Here is a 17,885-nt window from a genome sequence, read left to right as displayed (position 1 = left end):
AAGTGTTGCCATCCCTGTCTTGAAGTCCTAGTATAGTGGAGTACTCTGTGGCTGCTGTATCCTGGACCTGTTTGTCCACTTATGAGTCATAGAACACAGTTATGAAAATGACAGTCGTCCTGCCTGATAAATAGACTTTGTGTAATGGATAGAGCAAAAATCAAAGTAGCCTTTTAATTAAGAGGGATTTCAAAAGACTTTTGTTTCCTGTTTTTTGCTTTGGAACACGTCTACGCATTCTGTATGCAATGAGTAGGCCCGCTTATCCCCAGTGTAAGACTCTGAACCGAAGTTTACATTGTGCTCCTATTACAAGCCCAAATCGGGTCAGCAAGGAGGCTGTGCTCATTGTGCCATTAGGGATGACACCGAGAGAGGCATTTTCTGGTCACCGTGGCAGCAGGAGGAAAGCAACCTGGCAGCCATGTACCAACTCCTGAAGCCACATTTCTTTAGCCAAAGAAAGCTCCACAGATATGACCAGCTTCAGAGGCGGTGAAGAAGTGCAGTCCTACCATCTTTCCCAAGACAGATGGTTGGAAATAAGTCTCCACAATACCTGTCAAAGTCTTAACAAAATAGAGAACATGACATTCTTTTTGCTCCTTTATACAAATTTGAAGATCACCTCTCTTAAAATGGTAGTTTATAGTTTTCAAAGTGCTCATTTAATCTTTAAACGCTTACGAGTTGCAAATAAATCGAGGTGTTAAGTAATAAGTGTTGTCAATCTAATGGTCACTCACATAAAGGACTACTTTTATCCAGCTCTGTATGGTTGACCCAGTAATCTTGCATAAATTATGACTAAAGCTAATTATGAGTTCTCTCTTCAGCTCTTTGTTTTGATTATACGAGCAGTGTCTTGTTGATATTGACAACTTTTTATCCAGAGGGAATGGGAATGTTACTCATTTTTACAGGTCTTGGGGAACTAAATCTTCCCTTAAAGTTAAAAGTAAAAAACCGATGAACTAAAACTTATTTTTTGAGTTATTGAATGATACAACTCTTTTGTTTCCTTTTGCTATTTAGGTTATTACTGCAAATGCAATGCCTTATACATAGGGACATACTGTGAGATGAGCGTCAATCCGTGTTCCTCCAATCCCTGCCTTTATGGTGGTACATGCATTGTGGACAACGGAGACTTCGTTTGCCAGTGTAGAGGATTATATACTGGTCAGAGGTATGTATATTTTTTTTGACTTTCAAAATTAACTATAGTATTAAAAATTTAAAATAATCATGTATGTAAAACAGCTGCATCCATTTGTTAATGTTTTTGGTTTTGCTGTATTTATCTGCAGTAGAAGTATTAGGTTTATGCATATTTTTTCCTTATTCTTCAGGTGCCAGCTTAGTCCATACTGCAAAGATGAGCCCTGTAAAAATGGTGGAACATGTTTTGACAGTTTGGACGGTGCTGTCTGTCAATGTGATTCAGGTTTTAGGGGAGAAAGGTAACCAGCTTCTTTCAAGATTTATAGTTACACCTCTCTATAGTGTCACATGAATTAGCAGATGCAACAGAAACTTCATAATTTAGAGTACGTTGCTTCAGAATTTGATAGTCCTCATATTAACTCCTTATATAATTTATCTTTTTTTTTGAAAGAAAAGAAATATTGAGCAGATGAATATAATAATGCTTGAAAACTCCTGCCTCTATACTTTAGAGATATTATTTATAAACAAAGAATGTATGGGTTCTTGCAGGGAGTAAATATTTGTGGAATGAGTGAGATTATTATGTTTTTTAAAGCAGTTGCCTATATGGACTTGTTACCTTTCTTTGAGAGTGATGATGCTGACGTTTTTTCTTAATATACATAAATAACTCTTAATAGCACCTAGAGACCTTTTCCAGTGCTCTCACTGTATTTTGTAATCCTTACCAAAATCCTAAGAGGCAATCGTTATTTTTCACGGGAGGGAATGGAGGCACAGAGGTGCCTGTTGTACACTTTAAAAGAGGTGGGTTTTGCACCTTAGAATTTTCACCAATTTAGTTTAAAAAATTACTCAATGCATGTGACGTGTAAGTGCCTAGTACTGGACATTTAGATGAGCCTCACCATCAGCCTTATGAGGAGGCTCCTGTGTGACTTGTTTGCAGGTGTTCACGTGCAGTTTGGCTCAGGTAGTGGTTGTAGTTTGAATTTTGCATCAGTCACATGGTCTTAATCCTTAAGTTGACTTTTTCTTAATTCTAGTCAATTAACACTTCATATAATGGATAAAAATGTCTCAGTAATAGAATTTTAATGCCAGGTGAGTATGAGAGATAGTGTGTAGGTACATTTTATTAAAGGAGGAAGGGTTTGAGAAGTCAGGTAGATCTACACAGGTGCACAATATGCCCACTTGGGAAGGCCGAGCGCAGGGCACTTGCATGTGAGCTGTTCCGTCAGGGCTAGCAGCTGTGGGAGGGCTTTCCCTGGGAGGAACATCTAAAAATGGAAAACGGAGTTTTCTAGCCTTTCATGTGTTTTATGAAACTGTCATATTCCCAAATAGGAAGATTTTCTTGGAAATGTAATCTAGCCTGTCAGAACAGTTTACAGTGTACCATTTATCAAAATGCACCTACTAAATTTCTGGATCAGAATTAGAAACAAACTGGTGGTTAAACTATGAATTTGATGTAGTAACCTGCTGAATCCTAGAAAAAATGGTTAACTCTTGGCTTGATACCATGTTTATCTCCCACATGTAAATTGAAAGTATGGAATCCAATGATTAATTACTCCACAAAATATTTTTTTGTTGTAGTTACCGTTGTCGATAGTGTGTTTTTGGTTATCTATTTGGTTTCGTTTTGAATATGTCATCAAGGAGGAATTAGTCTTTCGTCTCTTAAGAATTATAGGCATGACATATTCTGACTTACATTGCAAAGGTCTCTCCTCATTCTTGGCTTTGTCGGCAGGTGTCAGAGTGACATTGACGAATGTGCTGGAAACCCCTGCCGGAATGGGGCCCTTTGTGAGAACACACACGGCTCCTATCACTGTAACTGCAGCCACGAGTACAGAGGAAAACACTGCGAGGATGCCGCCCCCAATCAGTATGTGTCGACTCCGTGGAATATTGGGTTGGCCGAAGGAATCGGAATCATTGTTTTTGTCATAGGGATCTTCTTACTGGTGGTGGTATTTGTCGTCTGTCGCAAGATGACTAATCGGAAGAAGAAACACCAGGCCGAACCTGAAGACAAACACTTGGGAGCAACCACAGCTTTCTTGCAAAGACCGTATTTTGACTCAAAGCTAAATAAGAACATTTACTCAGACGTACCACCCCAGGTGCCTGTCCGTCCTATTTCCTACACTCCAAGCATTCCAAGCGACTCTAGAAATAATCTGGACCGAAACTCCTTTGAAGGATCTGCCATCCCAGAGCATCCTGAATTCAGCACCTTTAACCCCGAATCTGTGCACGGACACCGGAAAGCAGTGGCCGTCTGCAGCGTAGCCCCCAACCTGCCTCCCCCACCGCCTTCTAACTCTCCTTCCGACAGTGACTCAATCCAGAAGCCTAACTGGGACTTCGACTATGATAGTAAGAACCCCGTTTTTTCATCTCAATTATATGTCACTGAGGTGAACGATGAGGTTACAAGTTCAACCAGAGCTTCTGGTTGTTCAAGTCAAAATGTGGAGTCTTTGTTAGTGATAAATATGCTCCAGCTCCCGAAGACCTTGGTTATAATTTGAAAACCTTTTCCAACGCTATGATCCTGGCTGAGCATTGTGGCTGTGATGTTATTTTAATTAAGGAATCAAATAAGGTCATGTTCCAATTAATCTAGAAAGATCATTTCAGTTTTGTAATTGATATGGGTTCTCAACTATAATTTGGGGGGATTTTTATGATAAAAAATGTCAAGAGGGCATGTGTATGATAGGATTTTTTTGTGTCCTAAAAAACATGGCTAGAATAAGTGATAGTATTTAATATTAGTGACCTAACATATATTTGATGCTTTTAAAAAAAGCCATATATACCATCTTAAAACAAAATTTTAATTCCCCGTATTGCCTAATGATAGCCATGGGCTGGTTTATGGAGGATTTCTATTCTGTGAAACTGCAAGAATATTTGTATGTTTTTGTTTGGGGCTTTGGGGTTTTTGTTTTGTTTTTCAGATGTTCCTCTCATCTTCCTTTCAGATGTTCCTCCTTTTCCATTCAGTTGTTTTACTAACTAACTCTCAGACAGCCTTCGTGTAATGCTTTGGGTCGGGGAGCAGCAGCAGTGAACAAAACAGAGGTGTTGCCCTCACAGAGCTCACTATTTGCCTGTCGTCTCTTCCTTTTAGCTAAAGTAGTGGATCTAGACACCTGTCTGTCCAAGAAACCCCTGGAGGAAAAGTCTTCTCGTCCCTACAGTGCCCGGGAAAGTCTGTCTGAAGTGCAGTCCCTTAGCTCCTTTCAGTCTGAGTCGTGCGAAGACAATGGTGAGTGGACAGAACTGTGAAATGCTGTGGTTGCTTGCTTACTGTTCATAACGTTGTTCACTGGTGTTACATAACATCATAGACACACCCGGTGCCCTTGTTATGTCTGAAAATGTTCCCACCTCTTCCTTTGGCCCACTGTGCTACAGTGCCCTGGACATGGCTTGCATGAACGTCTGCTGGGGGAAATATTTAAAATGGTCCTAATGAATAAGTATTCGAACTGTAGCACCTTCTCGGTAATAGGGAAGAAAATAGAACTCATTGAAAGATAATTTTTACCTTATTGGCTGATCTTGTATTGACTTTTTGTGTGTGTGTGTGTTTTTTTTTTACAACAGAAAATGTTATAGAAGTTCTGTGGGTTTTTAAAAAGTCCTTATAACAACTTTCTTGAGCATGCAAAACACAACACTCACTCATTCACTCACTCCCTCTCACACTCTCACACCCCTAAGAGGAGGCACCATAGTCTGCCCTGTTCAGCTTCAGTAGCACCTCTGGTATTACAAGGTTTTATTTGTCTCTTCTCCGACTACCCCCGCGGCCTCAGCTCCCATTTGGATCAGAGCGTACTGACTGAGAGCGCAGTTTAAGAGATTGCTAGTAAGTTTGATTATCTTTCTAATGAAGAAAGTTGAACAGTAGGATCTTTGATGCCATTTATGTTTATCTGATTTCCCTAGGGTAAATTGCATTGATAACCAGCTTCTCTGTCATAACACGCACCGGTAGAGAAACTTGTCAATGTTCGGTAACACAATAAAGTGAGTTTTTAGTACAGATTTTCCAATCTGTCCGAATTAGTAAGGTTGACTAATTTATTTTTTTTTTGCATAAAAATATAATGTGTTTAAACATTTCAAATGTTTTATTGGTGGAAAGAAATAACCCGCTAATAATTATTTGTTTCTAAATCTGGAATAATATAGCCCATAATATATCACAGAGTCCTTTTCCGAACTAAAGATAGCCATAAATATGTTTCATTCGTTTCTGATTTCAAGCATGTTGTGTATGATATCAAAGTATGCCTGTGTTTATTATTATATTTAGTGATGGAGTATATAAACATAGATTTGTTTATTAAACCAATAACAAAGTAGAATTGTTTTTTTCATTACGTTTAATTCTAAAATGTTATTGTTGCCAGTTTATAAAATAATTTATATTTTGATCCCTAAATGATCCCAGTGCATTTCAGAATTTGGCCAGCATTTTCTTTTTCTAATTCTTTTTTCTGAAGCATCATTCTTTTTAATATTCTTAAGTACTTTCAATAAATTATGATCAAATCAGTTATGAAAATTAATTACCAGATAATACAGTGTGAGATAAAAACATATCCAGGAGTTTGTATTTTAATCTTTATCATGACTTTTATCATTATCAGTTGTAAAATTAAAGTCTGCATTAAGAGTCTGTATTTAAATTATATTTTTAGTTTTCTGAGGCTGTTGTAACAGCTTACCACAAACATAGTGGCTTAAAACAAGATAAATTGATTATCTTACAGTTCTCTGGTTTAGAAATCCCAACACTTGTGTCAGCAGGCTAAAATGAAGGTGTCAGCAGGGCTGTTTCCTTTCCGGAGACTCCAGGGAGAATTGGTTTCCTTCCCACTTGCAGCTTCCTGAGGCTGCCCACGTTCTTGGCTCCTTGTTTCTTCCCCCATCTTTCAAAGCCAACAGCATTGCCTCTCACGGGCCATTCTTCCTTAGTCCCGTCTCCCTCCAACCAGAGCTGGAAAGGCTCTCCCTTTTAAGGACCCTTGAGATTACCTTGAGCCCACACAGATAATTCAGGAAACTCTCCCCATCTCAAGATCTTGAACATAATCCCATCAGCAAAGTCTTTTTGCCAGGGACGGTCGCATATTCACAGGTTCCCAGGATCAGGACGTGGACGTCTTTGCGAGCCATCCTTCTGCCCACCACATGCGTATTTATTTATCTTGGCATAAAGGCTTTAAGACAATCTGATGCACAAAAGACAGGGGAATTCACACAGGAACCCGCCAGGCAGACAGTCTGCATTTTTGTGCTGGTATGTTAGCTTACCAGCTGTTCACCCGTCTACAAAAAGACAAGAAATTGGGGCGGGGAGTACATAGAACAGAGACAAAGCCAATTTTTTTGTATTTATATTGCATATTTTACTTTATTATGTAGCTCTTTAAATTTCGTTTTCCTGGAACAATGTATGAGTTTAGTAAATGGACCCAGAAAATTGTCTTAGCAACTTTTTACTCTTAGAATGTGAAGTCTTTTGCCCATGAGATGCTAAAATAAGAATTGTTTTGTCATGACTTGATCCATAATTGTAATTATGAAAAAATTTATAGCTAAATTTTTTTTCCAAAATTATAATATGATATGGTGACTCTGTTCCTTTAGTTGATAATAGCAAATATATGGCTTGATTAGAAAAATCTCTGAGCTATATAACTAACAGAAAGAGTGCAGGAGTCGTGCATAATTATTTTGTGTAGTTCTGTTAAAAGTATTCACTTCACATATTTAAATTATGAGGTAGAAATTATATAAAGAAATCCTATTTAATGCACTGTATTTAAACTCACTGAAGATTTTCCTAACTTACTCCTTTTGCACCTTTTTACAAGCTTCCATAGTGACTGTCATACACCTTGTCAACGCCGTAGTTGACACGGTGACTAATGAAGGTACAGTCATAATGTTTGTGCTCTGTGTTTGTGTTACAGTGACTGTCACTAGAGTAGTACTTTTGCCTGTTGTAGTGTTATAAGCAATCATTTGTGGTTTTGAAGGGGCTCAGTACTTTTATTGTATGCAGCTATGTGTATTCATAATCCAGATCCATTGCAAAATTATTTTCAACCTATATTGTGTATCCATTACCTTTTGCCATTCGTAGTGAATATACACAGACATCAGAAGTCACCCTTGGGATCCTGACAACCTGCCTTTACGTGGCACAATATTAGGAGGTTTAGACGTACTTCTTACTACCTGAAAAATTTCAATATAAGAAAATCCTGTTCGTATGAGTAAGACTAAATAACACACAGCTTTTATAATTGCCTATAGCTGACTCTTCACTTTTGGATTTTTCCCCATATATGACCAAAGAAAATGGTAGAACATAGCAGAAGGTAGTTTTTTTTTATATTTGGCTCTGTGAAAAATCATTTAAAATGATGTTACAGTTCTGTACATCTGAAACTAATATAATATTGTATGTCAGCCATAATTGAAAAATACATTTTTAAAAATTAAAAAAATAAAGTTTTACATATCTGTTTAAAATTATAAGGAAGGGCATTGACTACCTGTCCTAAATTATTTTAAATTAAACGAGTCTGTTGTTAGTTTACTGACATTTGAGTAATCACATGTGAATTCCATATGCTAGTAGTTTTTAAACTATACATCCAGTTGTCTGGAGAGCTTGTTAGAAGCCAACCTAATGACAGGATCCTAGCACCAGTGTTTCTGATTGAGTAGGTCTGGGTTAGGCTCTGAGAATTTGCATCTCTGACAAGTTCCCAGTTAATTCTCATGTCTAGGGATCATACCTACAGAACCAGGGGCATAGACCATCAAGAGTACATAAAGCTTAGGGGACCCTCTTTGCTAGGATGTACACTCGTATGTTTGTGAGGATTGAGGTGAGAAGGATGGTTTCCTGCCGGATTTGATAGGGTGGGGCAGGGGCGAGGTTTCAGTGCTACTGATCAGTTACTGAGGAGACACTTATTTTCCTGAGAAGAAGTACCATGTTTGTGTTTGGTGAATCAGAAAGTAATCTGTATTTTGTCTAGTGAATTTTAGTTTTAATACAAGATTCTAATATTTTAAAGTTTGATACAGTTTAAAGAAGAATTTAAACCTTTCTTTGCAATCTCCTTCATGGACAAATATGTTTGGCGTATTAAGAAATATAAATTGAATTAATGTCAAAAGCTAGCTTAAATTTTAAGAATTATTGAGTGCCCATTTAGTAACAAAGATTGTCAGCCCTCTTTTTTAAAAAGAATGACTGCATTTTTCATAGACTTTAAAACAAAATTCTACAGATACATGTTCACCAAACACTGGCTTATTCATTTTTTTTAAAACCACCAGTCTTTTTGGTTTTTGATTTAAAGTCCTAGAAGAGAACCATCAGTCAAATCTTATTTGTTCCAAATTACTTTATTACATGGGTTTTCAAGAACATTGTAGAATGCATAGAAAGCATTTAGAAAAGTCTCAAAGGTAACCATAGTTCTCCCATGATTACAACTTTCACAATAATAAGAATCATGATGATAGCTTGACCTGTATTATCTGACTTAATGCTCATAATAACTCTAAGGGATTCCCACCTCCATTTCAAAGATAAGAATCCAAAGCTTAGCCAGGGTAAGCAGCCTGCCCAGGGTCACGTGACTTACATGCGCGTTCTCTGACTTCATGCTGGGGTTCTGTGTATAAAATGAAAGCTCTGAAAGGAGTGTAATTACAGATTTGGGGTGGGCTGTGGAATAAATGCAGCTAATGGTCTCACCAAGGAAAGGTGAACACTGTAAATATCACATCATACACGAAGTGGGCAACGTTTGGAGTGGCCTTTCTTTTAGTTATTTACACGTATCTAAGTTCGTTGGGGAACGTCTGTGAGTTTAAGGTACATTTGAAGGCTGTAATATGCTCTAAAGTATGTGTGTATTATGTAGCTTAGATGTATAATATTTGGATTATCACCTAAGTAACCTGATGCTATTGAGTCTTAGAAAAAAATGACTTTATAATATTTCTCAGTAACATGACGGTGTAATTTGACTTTCTTATCAATTTACATTTTATTAGAGCCTATATACTTTAATTATTGCTAACAGAATTCTGTATTTTCAGGTTTAGATTGCAGAAACAAGGAAAAGAAAGTAAAATAATGTCTGAATTTTCTGGCAGAGTCTCTCAGTTCATTGTCAGTCATCGTTTTCCTTCACTCTCATATCCCATTGTGTTTGCGCCACGTAAATTTCTCACCCATTTAGAACTTTCATAGCTAATGGTCCATGGCCACTGGGCCTTTATAAAACAGTTTGCATTGTATTATGTACTTATCTTTATTGCCTTTTCAGCCGTCTGTTTTAATTATAAATGTTTTCTTTTCTTTCTACTCTGCCACCAAAAGAGTCTTTGGCTGCTCCTGACCTCAGCAAATCAAGAGGTGACTTATGCATGCCAGTTGTTCATTGATATTCACTAAAAATATTGGTAAAGACTTGACCCCTGTACTGATGCATTTCACTTGCTCGCTCCGTGGACACCCCAGTAAACAAACACATCCTTGTTTGTGAACTGCATCCCAAACGCGGGTTGTCTCACCTTTGCCTGGCTGTCCCAGGATTTCAGAAATCCTAAGGGAGAAAAAAACTATCTCTAAATTGGGAGGTTTTGTTTCGTTTTGTTTTGTTTTAATAATTGTACTTTCGTATTGTCTAAAATGATCTACAGTCCTTGTAAAACTTACACAAATTGATTGTTGTAGTTGTCAAACATGTATTATGTTTTTCAGTGTTTGGTTGCATTTTGCTTGATTTGGAGGCATGCTTTGATACACACCTATATTAATATAGTTCACTGTTTTTCTTAGGGCTAATGAAAAATAGTATAAATTTAATAGTAGGCTTATTCCATTATAAAGAATTTATTTTTTTTAATTTTAGCATGCTAGAGATTGCTTTTCTGTTTTAAAGAGTTGTATTAATTAGTATTTTTTAAATAACAAGTAGTTAGTGCAGATCAAGTGACATTTGATACTTTATTATATAGAGACTTCTTTCTGAAAGGACAAAACTTTTTCACTGATGTCCTAAAACTGAACTAATACTCTTCTTTATATAGAGCAATGGGTTCTAAATTACAGAAGGAGAGATGAAAGGATGTTTGGAATGATTTGTAAAAAAGTGCATGTAATTTGGACGCTAGCATACTGCTTCTGTTAAAACTTTCCGTGTCCTTGTATTTTGGGTACTGACATAAAACTCTAAATCCACATTTTAGAAATTGAGCCTAGTTCATAGGGATTCTCAAAACTGGGCCGGGGATGGGGGATGTCTTCAAAGCAAAGACCAAGGGTTCGCAATGGCGAACCTGTATGTGTTGTGAAGCTTTTGCATCTTGGTGTGTTTGATGCACCGAGCTCTTTCTCCATGGCACGGATGCTTGGGGGAAAACACTGAAATCTGTTGTTTTCTCTTCTACACAGGGTATCACTGGGATACATCGGATTGGATGCCAAGCGTTCCTCTGCCAGATATACAAGAATTCCCTAATTATGAGGTTATTGATGAGCAGACGCCCCTGTACTCAGCAGATCCAAACTCCATCGATACAGACTACTACCCTGGAGGTTACGACATTGAAAGTGATTTTCCACCACCACCGGAAGACTTCCCTGCGCCTGATGAGCTACCACCGTTGCCTCCAGAATTCAGTGATCAGTTTGAATCCATACACCCTCCGAGAGACATGCCTGCTGCAGGTAGTTTGGGTTCTTCATCACGAAACCGGCAGAGGTTCAACTTGAATCAGTATCTGCCCAATTTCTATCCCGTTGACATGTCTGAACCTCAGAAAACAGGCACTGGCGAGAACATTCCCTGTAGAGAACCCTATGCTCCTTACCCGCCAGGGTATCCAAGGAACTTTGACGCCCCCACCGTCGAAAACATGCCCATGTCTGTGTACGCTGCCACAGCTTCCTGCTCCGATGTGTCAGCGTGCTGTGAAGTGGAGTCTGAGGTCATGATGAGTGACTATGAGAGTGGAGACGAGGGCCACTTTGAAGAGGTGACGATTCCTCCGCTAGATTCGCAACAGCACACGGAAGTCTGACGCTCAAACTCCCCCCAAAGTGCCTGGACTTTAATGAACCTGGAGATTATATGAATGATCTTCTGCATTGTTCTCTGCAGCAGTGCTTATGCGCTTTTTTTTTTTCCGGTGAGCTAAAGTGGGCATGGCTGCACTGAACCCCGCGCCTCTTGACATCTTAGCCATTTCCAGTGTCCTACTGTAATTGGAGCAGATTTATATTGGCTGTGCCATTTCTGAACATTTTTTTGTATTTACATGTGTCTGTGTTAAAATAATGAAATGAAATCAGTCCTGCCATTTTGTTAGCATGATTCATGTATTTATATAGATTTGATTATTTTAAATTTCCTGTCCCTTTTTTTTTTGTTGTTTGTAAATTTTATGTACAGATTTGATTTTTTTCATAGTTTTAACTCGTTTTTCAATTTTGGTGGTGTTAGTATCATTACCTAGCACCCTGATCTTTTAATATAACCAGGGTTTCACTGTATGCCCTTTTTCACTGAAGTTTGACATTTCATTAATACATTTCAATGTAGTCATTCATTTCTAGCTGTACATAGGATGAGAAAAGATCAGATCCATGACATGTCTTAAATGGGTTGCTGTATTTTAGAATTATAAACATTTTTCATTATTGGAAAGTGTAATGGGGACCTTCTGCATACCGGTTGAGAACCAAAACCATCATGACACAGTTTTTATAGTGTCTGTATATTTGTGATGCAATGGTCTTATAAAGGTTTTTACTGAGAACTACCATCTTTCTTACTGACAATAAATTATTAATAAAATACTTTAGCTTTACTGCCTGTTTTTCTTCTGTATTGATACTCCTGTTCAGGATTCATTTAATGAATTAAAAAGAAGGATGGATGGATGGATGGATGGAAGGATGGACATAGAAATAGCTTTTTGTGGCTTAAATGTGAAGTCGCGCCAGTTACCAAAGCCAGGTGATACTTACAGAGGGAGCCACTAGGTGGCAGTATATGGTTATGTGATAACTGCTTCAAACTCTTAAGTATAAAGGTAAAAGCATTTATATAAAAAATATTTCCTAACTAAAACTTCAAGAAAGTTTTCCTTTATACATTTTTTACTTTGTTATTATTTATTTACCATAATTTAAATGCTTTAATGGTTTTCACCCATGATTTATATCAAAAATAAAGTTTTTATGAAGCATTTTATCTTTCTGTTGTCAAAGAACACACCCTACTTCTATATGATTTAATGTGAAACCCAGAAGCTATTTCCCATGGCTATTTATACAGTCAAATCCATCCATCCATCTAACAAATACTTATTCAGTATCTACTACGTGCCAGCCAGTGTGATATAAATTACAAGGAATCAAGCATTCTCAGAACTTTGGAAAAATACTTTTTCCCTTTAAGTAAATGCCCTCTTTATTTTCTCAACTACACAAACACAGACACACAGTGTAAACATCAGAGAGAGAAAATATGTATAGCCAGTCAGAAAGCAGCAAATCATACATTCTATAATCACAGCTCTTCAAGCTGTTTTTTCCTTTCATGTTTTTAAGCATATATATTGTTTATTCCATTAGTCACTAATTTTAGGAATTGCCTATTGACTCAGCAAGATATTAGAAGAAGATGACATCACCTAACAAACCTGTTACTCTTGTTATCCTTTCATTAGTTATAGCATAATTTTTTTGTTACTCCATATGTAGTGTTTTCATTGTTTTGATGATGTAAATATTCACTGTTGAGCTCTAAATAGTATATGATGTTTATTTGGATTTACTTTACAACTTTTTCTTCAATTTTTTGTTTACTTATTTTTAAAAAATTTGTGACCCATTAATTGATTCAAAAAATATTTTTTGGTCACCTACCACAAATTACATGAACAGACCAATTCCCTGCCTTGGGTTTTACATGGCGGGGTAGGTGGGGGGCAGGAGGATATGGCTAATAAAATACATAGCGATGTCTGGAGTGGTGACTACTAGAGAGAAAATTTGGTATTTGGGAAGAAATGTGTGTGATGGACAGGGTATGGGAGGTTAAAATTTTGATAAGAGGGAATGCTGTATGACTACCTGGGAAATGAGCATTCGAGGCAGAATAGTTAATATAAAATCCCTGAGATTGGAAAGTCGAGAAAAGGGGAGACAAGTGTGGCCTCTCATGGATTTGTAAAATGCCTCGCAGTATATGGTCAAACCATTAGAAAATCATTGCTATTATCTGTATGTCTCTTTGAAGAATCTCATTTTTTCCAGAGGAGAGACCTTCCATTTCCTGCTTGGGAAGTATTGTTGCTCTTATTTTAAAATAAGTTGGCTAGATAAGACTGGCTGCATAATATTATTTCATAGAATGGATTTATAACTTAGGTATTTATCTATTTTGCTACCTCTAAGATGTTTTCCAAATTTCACAGCAATCCCAACATGAACATCTTCGTATATTCATGTTTTGCTCCTCTTCAGGACAGATATCTAGATAATATGGATTATTTGTTTTCAAATACTGCATACAATATAATAAAATTCCAGAACTACAATATAAAAGCTGGAACTTTTATGGGAGTCGTGCTTACATTTCCTTAACATCAGTGTCGTGCTCTGCTGTGACATTCCTATGATAGTGCTTTCCCCTGCCTTCTCCATGTCATAGTATATGTGGAAGATAATATTTTTATGGCACAGTGGTATGAAGGGACAAGGCAGCTTTAAATCAGAGGTGCCAGCTGGGTATTGCCACGCCCCAGCCTGCTCACAACTGCCCAGACGGCTGGAGGGTCAACACCTCTGGGCAGGCAGCGCTGGCATAGATTTGGATAGTCCTGCCCTCTGGTCCTGTGAATTTATCCTGTGAAAAGTAAAGTCTGGACAAGAAGCAGATCATATTTGGAAAATTAGCTTTTTAATTCAATTTTCAATGACCTCATAGAAATGTAAATATTAGGTCTGTAATCTATCAGGCCTGGAAAACCATTCCACCTCCTCATTCACCGCCTCGTCTTTTTAGTTGGTGGGTTCCCCTTGACTATTAATGTCCACTTTCACCCAGCTTGCTGAATCTGGTCAGTAACTTTTTGAAGGTCAATGTGGGCTGCTTTTTCTCTCTTGCAGACGGGCTTTCTGTGTACTCTGATTACTCTTCATCAAAGGCATTAGGTTCAATTTCAGTTAGTGCACCAACTGAGAGAAAGAGTTGTTTTGTCAGAATTCAATTTCCTCACTAGCAGTTTCTGCCTCTACTGCAAACAGAATGAACCACTAGAAAAGAACGACAAGTATTTTTGTTTGTTCCAAGAAAATCTCTGCTTGTATGAATGCTTAGGTAATGAATGCACTTGTCACTGTGCTGTTAGAAAGTGTGGCCATACAAGAGGCTTCATTTTCAAATTACGCTAGACAGAGGAGGAAGAAAATGTGTTACACATTTGAATGAAAATGTCATTGTGCCAAATATGTCATGTAAAGAGCTAATCGTGCAGGATCTACATGGAAGAGATGATAAATATGAAGTGATTCTAGATCGGAGCCATTATCCAATCATCTCAAGGAGTAAAATGAAATTCTCAAAATGCCTGATGACTATTGCTTCAATTCATTTTAATTTTTAATGGATACTATCTAACAGTTTGGGAGTAAGGGGAGAATACAGGAAAAGAATCTACCTAGAGGGTGTGTTATCCCCCTCATACTTGTCTCAAAGACTTTGAAGCACAGTTCCACTGCATCGAATTTGCAATATTAGCCCACCTGCAGATTAGGATTAAAAATACACGTTTTTAAATGCTCTTGTGGTTTCTGGGGTTTTTTTTATTGTTTTTACCTTAAAAGAGTATGTTCCCCTTTTTCCAAAAGTAAGTATATTTTAAATATTTTAAGTTAAGATGGACAAAATGAAATTTTATTCATAAACCTTATTAAAAAGATGCCTCTAATCAAACTGAATGTTCAAATGCAAAATGGTTCTCCAACTAAACTCCCTTGTTGGATTGAGATTGTTTTTAATCATAAGCGCTCTAAAATGCTGAGTTTTTACTTCTGAGGGGGAATTTCACAAAATTTTAAAATACGGTCATTGGTAACTGCGGCTCTTCCATTTAATGTTCATGCCACAGCTCAGAATCATAACATGCTTTGGGAGATAGCCTCACACGGAGTGACGAGGCTAGGTTTGTTCTTTACTAGAACAAGAACATTGTGGAGCCTGTGCACCAGGCTGAATTTAGTAACTTTAGCTACATAATCCTGAAAACCGTCCTGTGGGGAAGTATCTAGTCCCATCACCCCCATTTTATATAAGGGAAGCCGAGACATTTGTCCATGATGACAAAGCTGACAAGTGGCAAAGCCCCATTCCACCTTGGGGCCTGACACTGGAGCTCATTCTCCTTACCAGGCCCTCTGCTACACCGAGCACGAGCCCTGCTTTTCTCAGGTGGACGGTCCGTGACTGGGTTGGACAGGAGTTCACCCCCCTGCCTGCGTAGCTGTGCAGCCCTCAGGTTGAGTTGGTTGCATGGATCAAATTTCAGTCCATTCTAACTCTGTGGGCAGGAGAACTGCTTTTTAATGCCAGGGACCCTCGGGGTACACTCTCAAACTCCCACACCTTCAGGCATCAGTGGCAGGTAGAGTTTGCCGCTTTTGAGCCATAGACCTGAGTTCAACATTGTGGCCTGCCACTTACCAGCTATCTGATAAGGAGCCAACTACTTAACTTCTCCTACTTAGTTTCCTCAGCTGGAGAGGAGGTGGACTAGCACCCCACAGACATTGTGTGGAATCAATACAACCTGAACTGAGCGGTTCTCACTGAGAGCTCATTACACTCCAAGCATTTTGCATCCACCCAGTGACCTTGCTTCTTATCCCCATTTTCAAGATCAGGAAACCAAGGCACAGAGAAGATAACTTTCTGAAGGCCACACTGCAGATCAGTTTAGAGACTGAAATTCAAAGCTCTGACTCTGGCCTCAAAGCTTCTTCCCACAGACCAAAACAGCAGTTTGGGCACAAAGTAGAAGTTCAATACATGCTTTGTTGTTGCTACTGTTTTTTTCCTCCTTCCCATCCCAATGTTCAAATATGCATTTTAGGAGTGTATTAGTTTTAAAATGTATCCTAAGGAAGTTTAATTTTAAGTGCCCCTTACAGAACAAGCTGTAAGAAGTTTCCTAAACAACTAGTTTATAGATCATTTGACAAACTGACTTGAATCCAGAAGAGTTTGGGTCATGTGAAGACTTCTCGTTTTCTACCAATTCAATGCATTCGACACTGGAGATTGTGTGTGTTGTGGGTGCAAGGAAGTCTGAAGGTGCTACTTTTGCTGTTTCTTTATCCAAAAATTGTTTCTGAGTATCTACCACAGTCAATGAATACCAGAAGCGTTGTATGTGCCGTTAAGTAAAGGATGAACAAGACCCATTCTCTGCTCTATAGGAGGAATAACATGAGAGCAGCCAGGGTCAAGTTCACAGCTTGTTCTCCCACCCGGCTTCATTTAACAAAATAAAACTAATACTCTCCATTTCACCTTGGCTCCAAGTACTGGTGTTCCTGAGGCTCCGGTGCCCCTCCTATCATTCATTCATTCTTTTATTCACTCTGTTCAACTCGTTTTGTGGGTTACATTAACAAATAGTTGTTTAGTCTCTATCTTTTGATACACGCTGTGCACATAACAGTGAACAAAACTTGCTTATGAGCCATCAAGGCCTTTGAGAAAAAAATGTATCAGTGTGGTCAAGGGCTGTGAGCTATGAAGCCATACATTTAATAAAAACTGGACTATGATATTTAGTGCTTTTTTCTCCCATACCCTAACAAACTCTAGTATATGTTACTGCTGAAATAACAGATGTTTGGAGTAACAGAGTAAATCAAAATCACAAAGTTTTTCTGGTTACATGTGAGTTTTCAATGTTAACTCGGAATTAAAGTGGTGTGATTCTGGTTCACTCCTGTGTATCTGTAGAACCTCAGGAGTGACAGTAATTGGGGGCAAGAGGATTATTTGTAAGTAATTTGCAGTTAAAGACGTAATAACAAACATAACTTCTCCCCTAATGGATTGGTGATACTCTCCTTCCTTCACAAAAGGAAACAGGTACATAGAGCGAAATCTCCTCCCCTTCAGTCAACACGTATAATGCAGGCAGGTTCATTCGCCCTCCGGGTTGGAAATGTTAATGCAGTCAGAGAATGGAAAGGGAACTCTGCCTGTGTCACTGTTAAATCAGTTGTAATCCGGGCCGTCCAAGTGGCGCAATGGTTAAGAACTGGCTTGGGACGCCAGAGGGCCCCGTTTCGGATCCCACATATGAGGGCTAGTGACACTGCCCTCCACAGCTAAGATGCTGAACAATACCTCAACCTGGAGCCGGGTGGCAACGGCGTAGGCTGCAGCCCCTGTGGTAGTGGGTTGCCATGGGCTACCGTATGTAGCCAGCAGCCGCAGTGAGCAGCCGTCCAGAAGCCAGCGACTGATCTGCCTCACCTGGGAAGAGCGTAATGAGGGTGCCAACTTGGGCCAGTGAAGCAACATCCTCCACAACTAGACTGAAGAACAAAA

The 17,885-nt window shown here is 38.4% G+C and overlaps 1 protein-coding gene across 11 annotated transcripts in view; it reads left to right on the top strand.

Moving 5' to 3' along the window:
- FAT1 (FAT atypical cadherin 1) overlaps positions 1 to 12,117 on the top strand; it is a 154,942-nt gene extending 142,825 nt beyond the window's left edge. For 4 of the 11 annotated variants that reach the window (XM_019632243.1, XM_019632242.1, XM_019632246.1 and 1 more), the window contains 7 exons: positions 1,036 to 1,189; positions 1,353 to 1,463; positions 2,933 to 3,564; positions 4,325 to 4,462; positions 7,086 to 7,145; positions 9,623 to 9,658; positions 10,700 to 12,117. In XM_019632243.1, coding sequence (XP_019487788.1) covers positions 1,036 to 1,189; positions 1,353 to 1,463; positions 2,933 to 3,564; positions 4,325 to 4,462; positions 7,086 to 7,145; positions 9,623 to 9,658; positions 10,700 to 11,328 — 1,760 coding nt within the window. In that variant the 3' untranslated portion in view covers positions 11,329 to 12,117. Of the gene's footprint in view, positions 1 to 1,035; positions 1,190 to 1,352; positions 1,464 to 2,932; positions 3,565 to 4,324; positions 4,463 to 5,015; positions 5,069 to 5,148; positions 5,230 to 7,085; positions 7,146 to 9,622; positions 9,659 to 10,699 lie in introns of those variants that run through there. The other 7 variants (XM_019632245.1, XM_019632249.1, XM_019632250.1 and 4 more) reach the window with 5 other exon arrangements.
- The last annotated feature ends 5,768 nt before the right edge of the window (positions 12,118 to 17,885 follow it).

The sequence above is a fragment of the Hipposideros armiger genome, unplaced genomic scaffold (genome assembly GCF_001890085.2).
Source record: "Hipposideros armiger isolate ML-2016 unplaced genomic scaffold, ASM189008v1 scaffold_1109, whole genome shotgun sequence".
In the NCBI taxonomy this organism is placed as follows: Eukaryota; Metazoa; Chordata; class Mammalia; order Chiroptera; family Hipposideridae; genus Hipposideros; species Hipposideros armiger.
The sequence above is the reverse complement of the archived record's forward strand: the minus strand, read 5'-3'. Positions and strand labels throughout refer to the sequence as shown.